Source organism: Cebus imitator, unplaced genomic scaffold, assembly GCF_001604975.1.
Source record: "Cebus imitator isolate Cc_AM_T3 unplaced genomic scaffold, Cebus_imitator-1.0 Scaffold114, whole genome shotgun sequence".
NCBI lineage: Eukaryota > Metazoa > Chordata > Mammalia > Primates > Cebidae > Cebus > Cebus imitator.
Window position 1 is genome coordinate 3,453,542 of NW_016107429.1, and position 22,680 is coordinate 3,476,221.

Here is a 22,680-nt window from a genome sequence, read left to right on the forward strand (position 1 = left end):
GGTGTGCGCCACCACGCCCAGCTAATTTTTGTATTGGTAGAGATGGGGTTTCACTATGTTGGCCACAATGGTCTCAATCTCTTGACGTCGTGGTCCGCCTGCCTTGGCCTTCCACCATGCCCAGCCGATTTAAGTCTTTAATCCATTATGATTTGATTTTTGCTTATGGTGAGAGTAGGGATCTGGTTTCATTCTTCCATATACGAATATCCATTTTTCCCAGGACCATTTATTGGAGAGACTATCATCACTCCAATGTATGTTCCTGGCATCTACGTCAAAAATGAGTTGACTGTAAATATAGAGATTTATTTCTGGATTCTCCATTCTGTTCCATTGGTCTGTTTGTTTTTATGTTAGTACTATGCTGTTTAGTTTACTATGGCTTTGTGCTACAATCTGAAGTTAGGTATTCTGATGCTTCCAGCTTTCTTCTTTTGCTCAGGATAGCTTTGGTTTTTCTGGGACTTTTATGGTTCCATATAAATTTTAGAATTATTTTTTCTATTTATGTGAAGGATGTCCTTGTTATTTTAACAGAGATTTCATTAAATCTGTAGATTGCTTCGGGTAGTACTGTCATTTTAACAATATCAATTCTTCTAATCCATAAACATGGAGTATCTTTCTATCTTTTTGTGTCCTCTTCAATTTCTTTTATCAATGTTTTACAGTTTTCGCTGTAGAGATCTTTCACTTCTTTGGTTAAGCTTATTCCTAGGTATTTTATTGCATTTGTAGCTATTTTAATTGGGATTACTTTCTTGGTTTTCTTTTCAGATTGTTTGCTGTTGAGGCCAGGTGCAGTGGCTCATGCCTGTAATCCTAGCACTTTGGGAGACTGAGGCAGGCAGATTGCTTGAGCTTAAGTTTGAGACCAGCCTGGGCAACATGGCAAAACACCATCTCCACAAAAAATACAAAAATTAGCCAGGTGCCTGTAGTCCTAGCTACTAGAGAGGCTGAGATGGTGGGACATTTTGAGCCCAGAAGGCAAAGGCTGGAGTGAGCGAGATGGTGCCACTGTACTCCAGCCTGGGTGACAGAGCTAGACCCTGTCTCAAAAAAGAAGAAAAAAAAAAAATAATAACTGTTTGTGGTTGACATATAGAAACAGTAGCATTTTTGTATGTTGATTTTGTATCCTGCAACTTTACTGAATTTATTAGTTTTAGTAGTTTTTTGGTAGACTCTAGGCTTTTCTAAATATAAGATCACACCCTCTGCAAACAAGAATAATTTGACTCTTCCTTTCCAATTTGGATGTTCTTTATTTCGTTCTCTTGTTTAATTGCCCTGGCTAGGACTTCTATTTTATTCAACTATGTTGAATAAAAGTGGTAAAAGGGTACATCCTTGTCTTGTTCCAGATCTTAGAGGAAAGACTTGCAGTTTTTCCCCTGTTCAGTATGAGTCTAGCTGTGGGTTTGTTATATATGGCAAAGCTAAGAGAGAATTCTCAGTTTTCATTCACCTTTAAAGGTGATTTAATTATAAGCACACTGAGCTTATTTTATAATTGTATGTTCAGTCTAACACAACACAAATATGTTAAAGTCTTTACATATTCTTTTGCTTCTGCTTAAAAACAGACACGGACACTAAATGACAAACCAGTTTTCCATGCCATGAGAAAAATACTTAGAGTCAAGAAGTAGCTCTTTTGTGACGCTATGGACAGTAGGTCAGGACTGTTTACTTGATGACCTGGTGTTAGCCACACACATACAAAAAAAANAAAAAAAAAAAAAAAAAAAAAAAAAAAAAAAAAACAGTGATAAAAGCAAAAAGGTGCTACACTGGCTTGCTACAGTAATTCAGAAGTCAATTAGCATTCGACTTCTATTCTAGGCAGACTACTACTGTATGAGAAGCTGAGGGTCAGAAAACAGATGAAAAAAATTTCTTCACTTAGAATGGCAGAACTAATTTTTAGCCAGTGAAGGAACTCTGGGAAGCTAAAGATATATCACATTCTAGGATACTACTGCCCAGCAGAAATATCACGAGACATATGTAATTTTAAATTTTCTAGTAGACGCATTAAGTAAAAATAAATAGGTAAAATTAATTTAATCCCATATTTTATATAACTCAATATATTCAAAATGCTACACTTTTTTGAAATTTTAATTTATTTATTTATGAGACAAAGTCTCGCTCTGTTGCCCAGGCTGGAGTGCAGTGGTACAATCTTGACTCACTGTAACCTCCACCTCCTGGGTTCAAGTGATCCCCCTAACTCAACCTACTGAGTGGCTAGGATTACAGGTGTGTACCATCATGCCCAGCTATTTTTTGTATTTTTAGTAGATGTGGGTTTCACCATGTTGATCAGGTTAGTCTTGAACTCCTCACCCTAAGTGATCCAACTGCCTCGGCCTCCCAAAATGCTGAGATTACAGGCATGAGCCACTGTGCCTGGCCTCGAAATACTATCACATCAACATGTAATCAATATAAAATTATTAATGAGATATTTTAATTTTCCCTAAGTCTGTGAAATTTGGTGTGTGGTTTTCACATTACACACATCTCATTTCAGACCAGCTACATTTCAAAGGCTCACTAGTCACAGCTGGTTTGAAAAACTGAGGAGTGGCCTGGCGTTGTGGCTCACACCTGTAATCCAAGCACTTTGGGAGGCTGAGGCAGGTGGATCACCTGAGGTCAGGAGTTCAAAACCAGCCTGGCCAACATGGTGAAACTCTGTCTCTACTCAAAATACAAAAATTAGCCAGGTGTGATGGCACGCACCTGTAATCCCAGCTACTCGGGGAGCTAAGGCAGGAGAATCACTTCAACCCGGGAGGAAGAGGTTGCAGTGGGCCAAGATCATGCCACTGCACTCCAGCCTGGGTGACAGAGTGAGACTCCATCTCAAAAAACAAAAACAAAAACGAAAACAAAAAAAAAAAGAAAAAACTGAGGAGCCAATTAGCAGGGGAAAAATAACAATATGGATAACAGTCTTAGCAAAATGAGTAGCTGAAATGAAGAACTGAGAACAATTCTAAAATATTCTCAGTGGTCTTGCTACTAAGAAGAGGAAACTGAGAAAAAAGATATACTTAAGTTCAAAATAGTCTTTAGGGTGATACATACCAAAATCTGTAATGGGAAAGCTGATAATTTAAAAAGAATTTCAAAAGCACTGGCAAATTTTTTAAAAAAATAGATGTGTTAGCAAAGATGGCAGAAGCATTTCCCTCCAAAAAAAAAAAAACATGTTGTGAAATAAGGCCTCTGTTCACCAGCATGCCTTAGACCAGTCCCATAATTTTCTGACTTTTTTGTAATATTTCTTGTCCTTCCTATAGAAGATGATTTTTACACGGCTACTTTCTTTAGGAAAATTTGGATTGACAATACATGGCCCCCCAAGTACATTTCAATAAGTAATCATGTTGTGTTTATTTCCCGAAGATATAACTATGAAACTTTCACTCTTTCTTAAAAAGGACTGAAATTAATTAAACAAAAACAAACTCAATTAGCTAGGTTGGTGGTTAGGTTTTTTTTTTTTTTTTTCTTCTCATTTCTGCTTTCAAACGCATAGCCATTTCACAGAACATCATCACTTCCAATAGCAGATAGCAGGTATAGGGGGAAAAGGAGATTAGTTATAGCATTTTAGGGAAAATTTGGTAGAAAAGTAGTGTTTAACTATGGTATAATTTTTTTTTTTTTTGAGACAGAGTTTTACTCTTTTGACCCAGGCTGGAATGCAATGGCCTGATCTCAGTTCACTGCAACTTCTGCCTCCTGGGTTCAAGCGATTCTCCTGACTCAGCATCCTGGGTAGCTGGGATTACAGGCATGTCCCACCACACCCAGCTAATTTTGTATTTTAGTAGAGATGGGGTTTCTCCATATTGGTCAGGCTGGTCTCCAATTCCCGACCTCAAGTGATCTGCCTGCCTCGGCCTCCCAAGGTGCTGGGATTACATGCGTAAGCCACCATGCCCGGCCTAACTATGGTATAATCTTACATACTTTATAATTGAAAGTAGTTTTAAATAAAGTTTTTCTATGTATATTATTATAAAATATCAGTAATTGGACCAAGTATGGTAGCTCACACCTGTAATCCCAGCACTTTGGGAGGCCAAGGCAGGTTGATCACCTGAGGTCAGGAGTTCAAGACCAGCCTAGCCAACATAGTGAAATCGTGTCTCTACTACAAATACAAAAAAAAAAAAAAATTAACTGGGCTTGGTGGTGGATGCCTGTAATCCCAGCTACTCAGGAGACTGAGGCAGGAGAATCGCTTGAACCCACGAGGCAGAAGTTGCAGTGTGCCAAGGTCATGCCACCGCACTCCAGCTTGGTCAACAAGAGTGAAACTTTGTCTCAAAAAAAAAAAAAGTCACTAATTGGGCTTACATGGTTAACATGAATTGCATCTTTCTTTATATGAAAACAACTTCACCATGTTAACTTTACCTTTTCCTATTAGTTCCGAGCCTGGGGCGGTTGGTAAAACTGCTGGGTTGGCCGAGTGGATCGTCTTGGCTGGCCATCACCTCCCCTACGGAACTCCAGAGTTTGGTCGTATGTGCCTTCTTCCTCCTATTTGCAAGAGTAGTGATTTTACATGTTCAAAATGGCTCCAAGTTTCTTAAGTAAATTATATTTTATGGTCCCCATTTTAATATACTCTCTTAAGCTGCCCTGGAATTCACATATGTCAACTTTTACAACAGAGAAAGGCAAGAGGAAGAAAAAAAAGAAAAAGAAAAAGGTAGGGATACTGTTAAAAGTCTTTTGATCCTTGGTAATAAAAAAATGTCATTTATAGTGGTAAGATTAGAATTGAATTTTATTCTAGAAAAGGAGACTACTTCCAAATAATAGCATGATCATCTCATCAAATGACTTGACATAATCTGGTAAAAACACACAGAAAAGCAAGGATTATAATAACATTTTTCTTGAATATTTGGGCTTCTAAATGTTTCTAGGTATTTATCATGGAAAAGGGTTTTGGTAGAATAAAGAAAACGGGTTGAAGAGCCAAAGAATGTTCACCAGCTGTCTGTCCTCATCTGATGAAATCTCCAACATTGTTAAGAAACTTACATCTAGAGACAGAAAAAAATAATGGTTTGGAATAGGGGAGGAATACAATTTACATATAAAGAAAGCTTCATGCAAGATAGAGAGATCACCACAGTAAGACTCAAACTATTTTATTTTTATTTGCTTTCTTACTGAGTGGGTATATCTACCAGCTCAAGGAATAGCATAGGGAAATTAGGATAAGCAGATTAAATAGCAGAAACAGTACAGTTAATTATACTATTTGAAAAGGACTTAGAAGCAACAAAATGTAGCCAAAGCCACACTGGTTTCTTACTGAGTGCTGCCACCCTGTTATTTTAGTTTTTGAATTAACACAGCTATGAAATATGTGCCCTATTAAAGAGATAAAAAATTAGCTCTGTTTTCTTTATGGAAAAGAAAGCATCAATTTCACTAAGTAGAGAGTTTAAATTCCAAGTGAATTATCAGAACACAATAATTCGCATGATTTTGGAAATTAATCCGATTTTTTTCTCTTCCTTACTTTATCTTTGAATCTTCTTTATCAAAATATTGCTTTCCTTTGATCTTATTAATAATATAGAAAAGTAAATGAAAAGACTGAGTTATACTTTAAATTTTTATATATCCGATTACTGCAATTTTACCTAATGGAAACAAAGATGCTAAGATAATTTGGTCAAATCCTATTATTTAGCAACAATATTTAACATTTGGCATGAATATAATTCTCATTTTTAGACATCCTCCACAATATTCTTTAAAAAACAGAAGTATTATTTCCACTTTATTAAAGAATACTGAAGCCTGGGAAAGCTATGTGACTTTGCTCTAATACTTCTAAGACAAATTTGAGTTTTAATGACCATCCTCAGGGGCCTATCATCACTGAAATAAGAGAATGCAGAAATCTGACAATATATCTGGTATAATTAAATAAATATCTTCCAGAGATAAACTTTCAGACAAGTTCTCCTTTCTCTATATCCCCTTCATTAACAATCAATCTCAAAATGGTTAGAAGCATCAGGTATTATAGCTGTAATTTAGCAAAGCACTTAAAATGCAGGAAGAAAAATATAAAAGTATTCAGTAAAGAAGTTATTTTTTATTATTCTGGTCAGTGTTCTGAATGATGATTGTCAAGTATTATAGCTAAATGTGAAAAGTAGCTATTTTAAGACAAATGACAACATTTGAAACTCTGCATATTAACTGAAAACTATGAAAATATATTTGGTATTATAGGAGATGAAGTAATTATTTCAGGAATTAGAATGGAATGCTATTTTTCTCTACACTTGGCTGCAGAACTGGCTGGGGAACATCTAAAAATCTGTTTTTTATCAATAAAATACACAGAGGTAGGACACTATATTTGCTGAGAGTCAGCTGAATTTACATAATAAAAATGACAATGCTATTTGAAAATCTGTCTCTGTCCACTGTGTTTAAAAAAATCCATGAACTGAACTAACCAGAGGCAAGTAAATGGTTTTATAGAGATAACCAGCCAAGAGATTTCTTTCACATAACTTGATGTCTTTAATCTGTCTATATAAAGTAGAAGCCAAGAAAAAAAAAAAAAGGACACTGACAGTTTGGTTTTCAGTTACAGTATTGTCAGAGGCACAATCTGTGCTTTTTAACTTTTAAATATTCCTCCTGCAGAGCTGTGGTGAGCAAATTTGATTACCCACAACAATAACTTTTTGTAGTCTATGGCTAGTAATTTTTAGCACAGAATGAATACTTCTTTCCTCTTTATAGAACACACACTTGATTTAATAGATCAGTTTATTTTCAGTCATCTTTGAATGAAATTTTACTTTATTCCTCTTCTAGACTATCTTCTTCCTCAGTACTCTATAACAGATTTACGACTCAAAAAAATAATTTTAATTTCATAGTTCACATTTTTAAAAAATCTGACACTACATTATAGCTGGCACCATTTTGGAAGGCTATCTAATCCATCCTTCTAGATTCAACAGATGAATGTATAAACCAAGAGAGGTGAAGTGACTTTCCCAAGTCATAGAGCTCATTAGAGGAAGAGTCCAAACCAGGGTCATTTTCTTTCTGTCTCACAGGCAAGGTTCTTTGCAAGATCTGCAATAATTTTCATGAAAGGTAACTGTTCAATGTTAACTTCACCTAAGCTTCTGAGATTTAGAATCATTTTATTTAGACTCAGGGTTTTGCACCAGAAATAGACGCCCCTGCTTTAAGTTGTCCCGCCTTTCTGAGCCAAACCAATGTTTTTCTTAAATGTATTTGATTGAAGTCTCATGTCTCCCTAAAATGTATAAAACCAAGCTGCACTCCGACCACCTTGGGCACATTGTTCTCAGGATCTCCTGAGGGCTTGTCATGGGCCATGGTCACTCATATTTGGCTCAGAATAAATCTCCTCAAATATAAAAAAAAAAAAAAAAGACTTTTGCTCACCTCAGCCATGTTATCAGATAGGTTTTATAAAACTAAATAATATTCAAAATGAGCTCTCTTTTATACTAATATTTACCAGTTTATTGCTCCTTCTTAATGAAATGATACAAAAATGCAATAACCATTGACACCAAGCATTAATGCAGTGGTATTTTGAAAACAACAAAAGACAAAAACCAATGCAAAAAGGAGGTACACAACATCATCTATAATGTGTGTTTGACAAGTCACAACTGCATTTTTCCTGCATATCATCTTCAATCTCTCATTACTGCATACTGTAACTGGAGTGAGAACACAAACTTCATATTCCCCATTTATAAATGAGCCATGTTATAAAAGTTCATCATAAATTGGTCACTTGAAACTTGGAACCTACTGTACTTCAGTAGGAGGTATGAAACACACTTAAATAGAAGTCAGGTTCTCGGTTTCACAAATATTAAGGTGTAATGCAGCTAAGCATACAAATCAGTCCACTAAGGAAGGATACTCAAGTGAGAGCTATGCTGCCTCCTGGGGGCATTAGGTAATGCCTGGAGGCAGTTGTTATTCTCTCTATTGGTAGAGGCCGCTGATGCTGCTAAACATCCTACAATGCACAGGACAGCCACACAATGAAAAATTATTCAATCCTAATGCCAACAGTGCTGAACAGTTCAGAAAACCCTAGGCTAGGAAAATGACATTTCCTACTCCTGAGTATCAGAGCAGCCCGGAAAAGAATTCTAAACTTTAGGAAGTTTGGGTTTGAAAGTTTGAGACATTTCTTCCTCTGCTTCTACCCGTAAGACATAAATGTGGACCCAGCTCTCTATGGAAATTTGGGAGGGGGATGTCTATTTGCAGAAAATACTTAAATATTTACCTCTGCTCCAGCCATATACTTAACCTAATGAATCACCTTCTTATTTTATTTTATTTTTTGATGTGGAGTCTTTCTCTGTCACCCAGGCTGGAGTGCAATGGTGCTATCTCAGCTCAAGGCAACCTCCACCTCAAGAGTTCAAGCGATTCTCCCCTGTCAGCCTCCCAAGTAGCTAGGATTACAGGCACCAGCCACAATGCCCAGCTAATTTTTGTATTTCTGTAGAGATGGGGTTTCACCATGTTGCCCAGGCTAGTCTTGAACTCCTGACCTCAGGTGATCCACTCACCTTGGCCTCCCAAAGTGCTGGGAGTGAGCCACTGCACCTGGACTGCCTTATCTTATATTACCATTCCTTCAGCATTATCCCAAGTCATAACTCTGGGAAGAGCTAGTGACAGATTATTTGGTTGGTGGAGGTGGGACATAGGAATGGTAATTATTCTGTTCATTGAAAAAAAAAAACTTAGAAAAACTTAATACTGTCATCTAATAGCTATGTTAAGTGTAATTTAATAAAATTTAATCATTTGTTTCTTTTAAGAGAATTTGTATAGTAGTCACAATATATAAGTCAGCATATGAAATTCACTGTACTCTGCAATAGTCCTTGAAATTGAGGATATTTTGAACCAGGAAATGTTGATTCATACATGAACCACTTAATCTATGAATTTCCAAGCCTTTTGCTTGGGTGTTTAGCTTGTGTTTATGGAAATATAAACTAATTTTCACATAAAACTGAAGCAGTCATCATAAAGACAAATCTACTTTCCCAAAACATTATGTAATGGACTTTAAGAGTAAAACTTAAAATATCTTTAAATGCAAGTCTAGTTTTAGATTAACTATACTATTATTCTTCTATATTAGAGTAACCAAAAATTAAAAGCTGAATCAGCTCTTATTTATTTATTTTTTTGAGATGGAGTCTTGTTCTGTTGCCCAGGTTGGAGTGTGGTGGTGCAATCTTGGCTCACCGCAACCTCCACCTCCCAGGTTCAAGCTATTCTCCTGCCTCAGCCTCCCTCGTAGCTGGGATTACAGGCATGCAGCACCATGCCCAGCTAATTTTTTTGTATTTTTAATAGAGATGGGGTTTTACCATGCTGGCCAGGCTGGTCTTGAACTCCTGATCTCAAGTGATCTGCCCACCTGGGCCTCCTAAAGTGCTGGGATTATGGGCAGGAGCCATCACGCCCAGCTCAGCTCTTATTTTCTATGAGATTATAGATAAGCTTAGTGCCCATGGGAGTCATGCATTATTATCAATACTGAACTTTACCAATTATCCTTGTTTAAAAAACATGTTCCACTTTAATACCTGTAGTTCTACTACCAAAAAAAAAAAAAAAAAAAACCCAAAAAACAAAAAACGTGGGCCCATAGTAGTCTGGAACCACAGATTATAAAATAGAAAAATTTTATAAAGAACAGTTAATCTAACTAAGAGGCTATCATTTGCTCAAGTAACTAGTGCCACTAGCTGGGCTAGAACACAGGTTTAACTCACAGTCCTGATTGCCCCTCACTGTGTTACTTAGTAATGAGTGTAAGAAATACAGAGATCATAAATCTCAGAACTACAGGGGAACTGGAGATAAATCTAACAGAGTAGATTTATATTTTATTATTACTTATATTGAGGATAAATTCAGTACTTTTGTTTCAAAGGAAATCTTATGTAGAATTCCTATATAAAATATATGGGCTCAGGTTAAAGTGGGTGTTTTTATACATTTGTGAGCAGTACCCCCTTGGCTTTCTCTTTCTTGGTTTCTTCAACCTCTGTAGCCCCCAAGCTACAGAAATTAAAAACCCAATCTAGTTCAACCTTTGCTACACACTGAAAACCAATTAGGTCGAGTGACTTGATTAATAAAATGAACTAGTGGAAGAGTCAGAACTGGAATGGAGGGCTCTGGCTCTGAGTTCAGAGCCTTTTTCCCTTGGCCTTCTATCACAGACAAAATTTAAACCCTACACTTGACTCTTACAAATTAAATGTCTCATTTTATAATAAAAACCATCTTGTATAACTAAATGGAAAAAAAAAAATCTCAAGTTTCATTAACATATGAGATAATTATCATATATAACCAAATACAGTAAATTTTATAACAGGTTAATTTATCTTGGTTTCTGAAGCTTTGAGTAAAACACAGTTCCCCTTTAGAAGAAAACATATTGAGAACTATAGTCTCCCATCCCCTCAGAGCAGCTCTAAGATAATCTCTTTTTATGTACCTCATCCAGTCATATTTTATTTAAACCAAAACATTTTATGACAGAAGAGAAAAAAAAGTGCTAATTCAAGATAAAAGAAAAATCAGATCCAAAACCTTATTACTAAACAACTGTTTCAAAATGCATAGGTGACATAATGTTTTCATTCCTGTATCATGCAAAATTTCAGGAGGATGGCGGGACATCCCATTGGGGTTCTGTTTTTTTTTTTTTCTTTAAATACTATATTTTCTAAAGTTATATTAAAATTGTTTGTGATTCTATAGAATATCATAAAATCATTTTAATACCTAACTCAAGGGTATTATTATATGCTCTACCTAGTAAAGCACAATCTAAACAAGATATCTAAACTTTAACATAAATGAAAAACTAATTTTTAAATGACAGTGGAAGTTAATACAGTACTATTCATCATTGTTCTTCCTGTAACATCACTAAGATCTTCCACACATTAATATGATGTAAACAAGCTGTTTTTGGCAGGTTAAGCACTTGTAAAAATTCAGCGAAACATCAAAAAGCTGCATCCATATTTTAATTAGGATATAGTGCAAAAAAGACAGCAGGAGAGAAGTCACCCTTATTAAATTACAAATGATAAAAGTTATGGATCCTCTTCCATTTGAAAACACATGAGTTTACAACTTAAAACAGAAAAAAGCAGCATGAATGTTTATTCCACTGTGTGCCTGGCATTTGGCATGTTATCTTATTTAATTGCTGTAATAAGGCTTTGACTTAACCTCACCATTTTATAGACAGAAAAACTAAGGCTCAGAGTACTTAGCTCAAAGCTGTGTAAGTGGCCATGCTTCAGTGAGACACTTAAGCTATACATCAGAAGTTCTTTTGATTGCATCATACAGTACACATTTCTATTTCTTGCTTCAGATAGTTTTCCATCAGAAATTTTTTCTACAGCCAATTTTATCTCTGAATTTTGTCTGCTTCATTGAGGTACAGACAAACAGAAATCATATACATTTAAAATGATGCCTTGATGGTGATCATTTCACAGTATATACAAATATCAAAACGTCAAGATACAACTTGATGTTTAGATATTTGTATACACTGCGAAATGATCACCATCAAGGCAATTAACATATCTATCACCTCACAGTTTCCATTTTCTTTCTTCTTTTTCTGTTTTTGTGGAAAAGAGCACAAGATCTACCTTGTTAGCAAATTTCAAGCATACAATATACTATTATTAATTGTAGTCAGTTTTGGTATATTAAATCTTCAGAACCCATTCATCTGGCATAACTGAAACTTCAAAACCTTTGACCAACATATCTCCCTCACTCTTTGCTCCTGGCAACCACCACCCTACTCTCTGTTTCTATGAGTTTGACTATTTTAGTTTCTACATATAAGTGAGATTATGTAGTGTTTGTCTTTCTGTGTCTGGCTTATTTCACATAGCATAATATCCTCCAACTTCTATGGTTAATTTTAACTAAATGGATGGCTTCAGACCTGAAGCTACTATAAACATCATGTAATGGTTATCTTTGTTAAAATACTATAGTGAAATACAAAAATGAATATATCATTTTTAAAAATGTGTACCTCTCTGAAACCCATTGCTAAAGGTTAAATAGATTCCAAAAGCTTGTCCAGAAATCAGAGTAGGAAACATATTTCTGCTCCAAAAGGTGTCAATTTGCTCAGAGATTTCCTTGAGAGATACTGTATCACAGCATTGGCATGTAAGAGCTCAACCTAAGTCAGATCTGACCATGGGTTTAGACTCTACCACATCATAGGCATGTTACTTAACTTTTCTACATCTTAGTTTTCTCATATAGGAAACAGTAATGACCTCATAGGTTTAGCAGGAGAATTGTATGAGAAATACCTAAAAAGAGCTTTGCAAATAGGCAATCAATGTTGGCTATTAGTTTCAATTAAATAACTCTAAGTTAATAAAATGTACTTCTATTCAAAACGCATGAGTTTGTTTACCCACTTCAATTAAACTAAATAGACTGATAGATTTTGTTGAAAATCAGGAACTTAGCTTGTTTTAAGTGTATTCTTCAAATTGCTTCAGCAAAAAAAAAGCAAAAATGCCTTTGGAAAAAAGTGAAAGAACCAATGCAAGAAGAAAGGTTCTTGCCACCAGCTTAACTTTTATTTCTTCAGAGGTTCAAAACTTATTCACGCCTGTAAATTATTTTTGTAAAAGCAACTACTTTCTCAAATATGGTAACTAAGTAAGTATGTTTTAGAATATTTTATGGTTAAGACGTATAAGCACTAATCACAAATGGTTAACTATTTCACTCTCTCATAGTTTATAACATTTTTACATCTTAAATTGGTAGGTTAACATAAGATGAGTTAACTAATTCTTTCTCTGAAAGCAATGATTATATTTCAATGCCAAAATAATTTTAATGCTAAAACAGGCCAGTCCATTTTATATATATGACTGACCAACAATATAAACAGATACATTATGCAACAGTGACCTATGATAGAGATTTTTAAAAATCAGAAAAATAAATCCTTTATGTCAAATTGATGAAATACAGGCCAGATCAGTGCCACAAAAAAGTACTAAAGTTTGGAGTGGTAAGACAGATAGTAAAAGAAATAATTTATGTAACTGTAAGAAAAAATTTTAATACCTAATGATATAAAAATGGTTATTTGCTGATGTTTTCACCCTCTTATTTAGAGCTAAGAAATATAAAATTGACAGGAAAAGAATGAAAAATTTAAGCCTTAAAGCAGGAAAGGTCCCACTGTAACAAACAAAATGTGATAATGATCACATTTAACTCCCTTTTCATGTCCAGCAACCCATAGTTTGTTATTTCCCTTTAGTGAAATTAAAGAAAACTTATGGTTTACAAACCTTTATCAATTATAAGGATGAATAATCAAGCTATAGTTTTAGAAATGTGAGTTACTCCAGGAGTCACTGATCTGATCTTCTCTGTAGCATAAAATTCATCCATGGCATTTCACACAAATGGTGGCTCTGCCTCTTGCAAATAACTCTGGGGAAGGGAGCTCAGCCTTCCTTGGACAGCCAACTCCATTGCTTTGCATCCTTCACTAGAAAGTGCAAATATGCACTTCTGGAACATATATCTACACTTTCTTGTTTGGTCTGTTTCCTTTGCTAAATGAAAGGTATTATCTTAAAATAAGTATTCTGCTTCTCCTTATTCTATTAATAATAATTCTTAGTCAAATACCATTATTTCCAGAATCTCTATCATCTTGATCATCTTTTCCTTTATACACTTTCATAGTTACAATTCTGCATAATCTAGTACTAAGAATAACATACCAAGTATGGCCTACTTGAAACACAATGCTATTATTTTTCATGAAGGTATTCTATTAGGCAATATATGAATCTATTAAGCAATCCAATCTTGCTTTAATATTTTTAGTAGGTGCTCAATTACTGCTCACTCATATTGTGCTTGCCATCAAATGAAATCCTTGTAATCTACTCCCAGATCTATTTTATTCTAAATTTGTAGAGAATTATTTTCTCAACTTAAATACAAAGCTTTAAATTTAAGTATAAAGTTCATGTGCTAATGAAATATATTGTTTTGGCACAGTATTGTTGTTGGTATATTCTGAAATTAACTATGTAATATTACATCAGGTATTTTTGAGAAGTTATTTTGGTCATTTGTTAGCCTTTACTTTTACAGACTGAATGAAGTTAGAGGACTACCATCTAAAAGGGTAACATCTAAATAGGTAGTTAAAATGTACCTTAATCTTGAAACCAGATCTTAGTAAATCTTAGAAAACAATAAAGACAGTCTCAGTATAAGATTAAGTTCTTTTAGCAATGGAATAATAGGTTAAAAGAAATAGGTTGGTTTTTTTCTGCCCTATGTAAAATACTTCTATCACCTTGAGAAGTACCAGCTGATACCTCTACCCACTACATTTTCAGTTCTCTACTTATAGTTGGTAAGAACAAAGATTGAATAAACTGAGTGGCACTTATCAGAACAATTTATCACATACTGAAAACAAACTGATATGCTAAACATTTTTATAAACATTATTTCATTAAACACATACAAGAATTCTCAAGTAGGTTGCTATCATTTACCACCACTTACAGATAAAGTGAAGGTTCATTCTCTATGGTGTCACCAAGCCCTAAACCTGACTATCAGCTCTGCAACTTACCAGCTCAAAGATTTTAGGCAAATTACTTAACAGCTCTGAACCTCTATTTGTAGTTTTCCTAGTGTGTAAACATATTAATATTTGTTTTCTAGAGATCCTACAGATATTAAATCAGTTAATGTACATCAAGAGTTATACATGGTGTCCAGCACACAATAAGCATTCCAATGGTAATCACATTTTGAACAGAAGAAACTCTAATCCTCACATTATCAACCATTTATACTACTTTACCTCAATAAGTTGGAGTAGTAATATATCATCTTGTTACCTAAATGCTGATTTTGTACAACATACTTAAATATATGAATTTTTGCTTACATTGAGATTTCAAAATGTTCAACATATTAGGAATTAGCTTTCTTTTTAAAAGAATTATTCTCTCTCCAAGCTTAGAAAACCTTCTCAGTCATTCTTGATGGTTGTATGGTTGAAGGAAGAAAAAGTATCACAAAGATTTCCTACAAGAACAATAAGAGAGATGAACTTACTTCCATCAACATAGGTAAAGGAAAATTAGATGACATGTATTACCTGATTCAGCTAGGATTACTAGATACATTACATTTTTCTGTAATGATTCTATTGCTAGGTTTATTGAAATCTATAAACCATATTTTAGTAGCCTGTAATTCCACATCTGAAACATCTGAGATGTTCAACAGGGGTTGAGGGAACTGATTATATAAAATCTGAAGAGTAATATGCTTATTATCTTATACAAAGGAAGAACATAATAAATGTATGATCATATTAATGTGTTATATTCTTCTTGTTCAAGGATGAAGCTATTTTTCCTTTGCCATTCAGCCATAGCTGAAACAGTGACAGTAAGAACAAGTTAGGAAAGCATGAAGTCTCTGTATTAGAATCACATATTTTCTTGGGTTTTTCAAATAGTGTCTACCTAAAAAGTATTAAGACAATCAACTTTTTAAAAATTCTAAGTTTATCCATAAGATTATTTAAAGTATGCCCCTTTATTGTGCCCCTGTCCCCAATGTAAACTGTGTATTAAAAAGTACAGCAAATAGATCCTCTGGACTAAGAGAAAGGTACACTAGGCTATCAGTGATGATGTCTATATTATAAAGCAATTTGTAAGACTGAAGGTTATTAATTAAGACTCAAAGAGAAATAAAAAAGAGTAGGAAAGTTCAAGTTATTGTAACAGTTTATAAACTACTTTCTTTAGAGTGTAAAATGCATGATACAATAGTCAAATTCACTTTCATTATCTTTGAATAAGGGCATGGCAGTCTTTTAAAAGTTGCACTGAAGTGGGGAGGAAAAGCTTGTCCAGGGTTAAACACTAATTTATGCAAAACCCAGGTTTTGACAAGAAACCTGTCAATGTCAAGCAGCAGGTACACTGACAGCAGGACTGGCTGAAAAGCTTTCTGCCAGAGCTAAAACAGAAATCACTGATTTATGAAGGTTACAAACTGCAGGCTTTCAAAAGTGTGAAGAAAAATGGTTTTCATAAAGAAAATCCTGAAATCTTTATAACTTTGCAACCAATATTGCTATCTTAAAGGAACATGGTTCTTTCATTCTGTGAGAAAAGAATTTAGTTGACTAGTTTACTTTAAAAATATTTGTAGATTTTTATATTAAATCTATGTTTTAAAATTCCTAATATAGAGCCTCATTATATTAGTAACATTGTGATATGGTTTGGCTGTGTCCCCATCGAAATCTCAGCTCATGTTGTATTACCCACATGTCAATGGAGGGACCTGGTGGGAGGTGACTGGATCATTGGTTGGTTTCCCCCATGCTGTTTTCGAGATAGTGAGTTTTCATGAGAGCTGATGGTTTTAAAAGTGTTTGACAGTTCCCCTTTTGACCTCTCTACTGCCGCTTTGTGAAGAAGGTGCTTGCTTCTCCTTTGCCTTCTGCCATGATTGTAAATTTCTGGAGACCTCCTCAGCCATGCAGAACTGTAAGTCAATTAAACCTCTTTTTTTTTTTTTCTTAATAAATTACCCAGTCGCAGGTAGTATCTGTATAGCAGTGTAAGAATGGATTAATATGAAGAATTGGTACCAGCAAAGTGGGGTATGTTATAAAGATTTTAGGTTATAAAGATAACCTAAAAATGTGGAAGCAACTTTGGAACTGGGTAACAGGTAGAGGATAGAACAGTTTGGAGGACTCAGAAGAAGACAGGAAGATATGGGAAAGTTTGGAACTTTTGAGACTTGTTGAAAGGTGTTGACCAAAATGCTGATAGTGATACGGACAATCAAGTCTAGGCTGAGGTGGCTTCAGATGGAGATGAGGAACTTACTGGGAACTGGAGCAAAGGTCACTCTTGCTATGCTTTAGCAAAAAGACTGGCAGCATTTTGCCACTGCCAGATCCGAGGAACTTTGAACTTGAGAGTGATGATTTAAGGTATCTGGCAGAAGAAATTTCTAAACAGTAAAGCATTCAAGGGGTGACCTGGCTTATCCTGAAACCGTTTAGTAATACACATTCACAAATAAATAGTTTGAAATTGGAATTTATGTTTAAAAGTGAAGCAGAGCATAAAGGTTTGGAAAATTTGCAGTGTGACCATGGAGTAGAAAAGAAAAACCCATTTTCTGGAGAAGAATTCAAGCCAGCTGCATAAATTTGCATAAGTAACTTGTTAACAGCCAAGACAATGGGGAAAATGTCTCCAGGACATTTCAGAGATCTTTGAGACAGACCCTCCCACCACAGGCCCAAAGGACTGGGAGGGAAAAATGCTTTGTGGCTGGAGGGCCCCACTGCTCTGTGTGGCCCCAGGATTTGGTTCCCTGTGTTCCAGCCACTCCAGCTCCAACCATGGCTAAAGGGGGCCAAGATACAACTTGGGTTGTGGCTTCAAAGGGTGCAAGCTCCAAGCCTTGGCAGCTTCCAGGTGGCATTGGTCCTAAGGGGCACAGAAGGCAAGAGTTGAGCTTTGGGAGACTCCACTTAGATTTCAGAGGATATATGGGAAAGCCTGGATGTCCAGGCAGAAGTTTGCTACAGGGACAGAGCCTTATTGGAGAACCTCTACTAGGGCAATGCAGAGGGGAAATATGGGGCTGCAGACCACACAGAGAGTCCTCACTGGGACACTGCCTACTGAAGCTGTGAGACAAGGGCCACAGTCCTCCAGTCCCTACAGTAGTAGATCCACCAACAGCTTGCACTGTGTGCTTGGAAAAGCCACAGGCACTCAACACTAGTCCATAAAAGCAGTCATAGCGGTTATGCCCTGCAGAGACACAGAGGTGGAGCTGCTCAAGGCCTTGGGAGCCTACCCTTTGCATTAACATGTCCTGGATATAAGACACGAAGTCAAAGGAGGTTATTTTGGAGCTGTAAAATGAGTGCCTTGCTGGGTTTCAGACTTGCATGAGGCCTGTGGCCCCTTTGTTTTGGCTGATTGCTCCCATTTGGAATGGGAACATTTACCCAATGCCTGTATCTCCACTGTATCTTGAAAGTAACTAAGTTGCTTTTGATTTCACAGGCTCATAGGCAGAAGGGACTTGCCTTGTCTCAGATGAGACTTTGGACTTGGGCTTTTAAGTTAATGCTGGAATGAGTTAGGACTTTGGGGAACTGTTGGGAAGGCAAGATTGGTTTTGAAATATGAAAAGGATATGAGATTTGGGAGAAGCCAGGGTTGGAAAGATATGGTTTGGCTCTGTGTCCCCAACCAAATCTTATCTCAAATTGTAATCCCCACATGTCAAGGGAGAGATCTGGTGGGAGGTGACTAGAACATGGGGACAGTTTCCCCCATGGTGTTCTCATGATAGCAAGTGAGTTCTCAGGAGAACTGATGGTTTTAAGTGTTTGCAGTTCCTCATTTGCTCTCTTTCCTGCTACCTCGTGAAGAAGGTGCTTGTTTCTCCTTCACCTTTCACCATATTGTAAGTTTCCTGAGGCCTCCCCACCTATGCGGAACTCTTTTTAAACCTCTTCTTAAAATAAATTACTCAGTGTCTCAGGTAGTCTGTTTATGTTGATAGCATTGTGACAATGGACTAATACACATTGAAACAGAAAATAAAATTTTGACACAAATAAAAAAAGGGAAAAGGAATTAGTCTGAAGAAAAGGATGGTGGAAAGAAGCAGTTTGGGTTTCCTTCCTCGAGAGGTAATTTGGGATGGATACTCAACTCCTGATCTGGAAGTTTCAATCAGTGGCTGCTGCTGCAATTAAGGGTCAACAAGCATTACTTTCAGGAGGTGAACAATAAAAGAGATTGTTCTTTCCAAAGCCTTAAAGAAAAACAAGAGAAATGGAACCAGCATTAATTAACAACCTGTGTGCCAAGCATTTCAATCATCCAATGATCTAACAAAATGTTTACTGAAGAATTTCTATGTTCCTCACAATAATCCTGTGAGGTTACATGTTTTTATAGCTAGTTTCCATAGAAGAAGACAAAACTAGAGTTAAAAAGTATTCTATATCTTGCCCAGGTTATGTTGGACTTTAAAGTTCAGGCTCCTTCCACATAACCCAGTGGATAAAAAGGCCAGAGAAGAGAATTAGACCGGCCATATTAAACTCTTAAAGGTTTATATAAGTAGACCAAAAGGAAGTGCCTCCCATCTCACTTGTATTTTAAATATATAATGAAATTAGAAAAACAAAGTAGACATAATTTACATGTTACAGTTCTTACTGTCAAACACAAATTATCCACAATACTTTCTACTCTCACTCAACAGAGGGAAAGAGCTACCTCGAAATTGTTGCAGTATCCATAAGCAGCTTCTATACTTAAATGAATTAATGTAAGTAAAACAGCTTACAATAACGTCTGGTACAAAGTTAAGTGTTCAGTAGTTCAATAAAGTGAGATATTACTATTACTTCACAAATGTAAAGTTTTATTTTTTTATAATGCCAGATAACAACATAAACAGTTTTTGTTTTATCAGTTTGAGTCAAGCAGTTTGACTATTTTATCCCTGTGAGTTAATCTAACACACAATGCTAAACTAGCTTTTAACTGGCACTTTACAAAGTGATTTTAAATTCATCTGTATTGACTAACATAATACTAAAAAGACGCTAATAATCTTATCAGCAAAATGTTCATTTTTCTTCCAATGAAGAAAGAAACCCAGAAGCAATCTTTTTACTAAGACAAATCCTAATAGCTTATCAAATATAGTCATTGTTTTTATAAAATGTGCACAAGTTCAAGTTTTTCCCTCTCTTGATATATACTGACATGGAGCATTAACTCCTCCTAGAACATGACTATGGAGAAGAAAAGCATAATAAAGCAGGAAAATTCACTAATACAAATATTTTCACACCAAATTTTTCACATTACTGCATGTTCCAAGACATTTATCCTCAAAGGCTTAGATGAATACAAACAATTCTGTTCTGTATACTTTACTGGCAAGTTCCTAAATTTGCCAAATAATTTATCACTATAATACATTTTTAAAATGAGATGTTAATTTCACAATTTGATAAACCTCATAATATTGTGTTTCTTCGTTTAATGAGTGTTATAACATGCAATGGCATAAACTTTGAGGAACACTATTTTTCTAAGCTGTCTCTATACTTAGTGATGCACTATAAATTGTTTAGGTTCTTTTTTGAACATTTACCAATATTTTGGCATGGTAGCAATTAGAAAGAGACCAAGTGTTCACAATGCAGGTTTACTATTCAATGCCACAGCAAGATTATTACATGGTAGTTTACAAATTAATTATAAGTATGTTCTTAATAGGATTACTTGGTTTCCTATTTGGATTTTGTTTTATAATTCTACAGCGTGTGGTGGACAACACTTTATAACTGTCATGCAAAAAAATATGATAAGATGAGCACTAAAACTTTTTTTCTCATTTAAAACTGTGTTCCATGTCAGAAAAATCTCTCTCCATAAAATGGTCAATAATAGACAGATAAGTCAATAGGTGTGTTAAGCCTCATGAGATTAAACACAAGTTTTATTATTTTTTTTTAAATTTTGAGGTGGGTGGGTCGCCTGAGTTTGGGAGTTTGAGATCAACCTGACCAACATGGAGAAACTCCATCTCTTTTTTTAAAATTTTATTTTATTTTATTTTATTTTTCCTTCCCACCCTCCCCCGAGAAACCCCATCTCTAAAAAATAAAAGTTAAAAAAATTTTTTTCTACCTTCTTTCCTTACTAAGTCCCCAAAGGAAAAATTTAGTAAATATCACAACTTTTTAAACGCTGATATCTCTCACATTTGTCCACATGCAGATACATGTATACACACACACACATTTGTCTTAGAGTGCTTAAGTATATAATTAACATTTCAATCTATTTAATGTATTAGTAACTAGAATAAAGATGAGCTCTAGAAGGCCCGAAATGTTGTCAGTATTTTTAGGATTATGTTAGTGTTACCAGCAAAAGCTAAAACCAGCTTTACAGGGAATTTTCCAATACTGAATTTTGCTGACATGCTAGGGCAATAACATAGTCACTATGATGACATAGATTTTCAAATGGTAGGTTCCTACTCAGAGCCTCTACTGAAAATGGGCTGAGGGGTTAACTGTTACCAAACCTTTCTTGCAGCTAAAAACTAATAATGATCCATCACAAAATGTTTCTATTTTAATTTTGTTTGCTTTTACTTTTTAAAAGTAAAATATAATACAAAATTACAGAACATTTATAAAATCTACACATCTAGAGACTTGACTCTAAAACAACAACTACTTTGAGTGTCTTCTCATTCAAGCTATGAATTGCTTTTATTCATTTATATTTCTCATACAGCCTTCATAATGATCTTTTTTTTAAAAATCACAGCTATATAATAGTTCATCTAGCAAATGAGTGACAATTTATCATTTTCTTATTGTTCGATGTTTAGGTAGCGTCTAGTTTTTCACTATCATGATAATCCTACAATGATAATCGCCCAGCAATTAGCTTTTTTATTCTATAATTTCCCTAGGAGACGTTAGCAACTACGGGATTACTGGTTTAAAAGTTATAAACACTTTTATGTCTTGGGAAAAAAAATCGAAAGGATCATACTAATTTTCAGGACCATAAGCAATGTATAAGAGTACCCATATCACTGCATCCCTGCCAGCACAAGTATTATCATTTCATTTTTTCCACTAATTGGTAAATTTAAAAGTGTATTTAACTGCTTCAATTTGCATTTGATTTCTACCATATTTTCCTCTAATTTTTAGTTATCAAAGATGACATTGCTACTTCAGCAAGAAACCATATTGAGCATAAATGAATGGTTCAAGGCTAAAAAAAAATAAAACCAAAATCTTTAATAATGTTAACCTAATCATGATATGAGTAATTGTTATTATGTTCCATGGCAGTTGGCATTAATGGCAAGCAGCTCATGTAAGTGCCTATTATTACTATTATTTACACATAGCCAGACCAAGCATTCTTAGATTGTTGGAGAGGATTGGAACAAGTAGAGGGACAAGCTCTTATGCTCTCATAAAAATCCCTTCATCAGAGCCCAGGTGTTATCCAGAAGGCAAGATCTTTCTTCCTTGCAGCAAGCACCCTCTATAAACTGAGCACCCAATAAAAATAGCATTTTAAGTTTAGATTGGCCGAGGGTGGACTAGGACTTAATTTCTGAGAACCTGACGCACATCAGATAATAATCAAAGCGCTGACCAAACAGCCCCCAATTCATTATCTCTTCTCTCTACCATTACTCCTCAGGTTAGGCTTTCAGTGAGACCTCTAAAGAACTTTCAACTCTGAACTATTTCCATTTTCTTTCCCACAGAGAAAATGAATGGACTAGAGGCACATTTATACAACCATTTTCCCAGTCAACCTTACTAACTAATGGAGCAGTGAGCTAAGAAACAGGTTCCCTCTGCCAAAATCTTTCTCCCCA

General features: G+C 35.3%; 1 protein-coding gene across 11 annotated transcripts in view; it reads right to left on the reverse strand.

Moving 5' to 3' along the window:
- The window catches only part of TDRD3 (tudor domain containing 3), a 183,519-nt gene that overhangs the window by 4,109 nt on the left and 156,730 nt on the right, over positions 1-22,680 (reverse strand). For 9 of the 11 annotated variants that reach the window (XR_001828155.2, XR_001828156.2, XM_017538772.2 and 6 more), the window contains one exon: positions 4,447-4,572. Coding sequence is in view for 8 of the 11 variants with exons in the window: in XM_017538772.2 (XP_017394261.1) it covers positions 4,456-4,572 (117 nt within the window). In the remaining 3 variants the exon portion in view is untranslated. Of the gene's footprint in view, positions 1-4,446; positions 4,573-18,947; positions 19,051-22,680 lie in introns of those variants that run through there. The other 2 variants (XM_037742107.1, XM_037742106.1) reach the window with 2 other exon arrangements.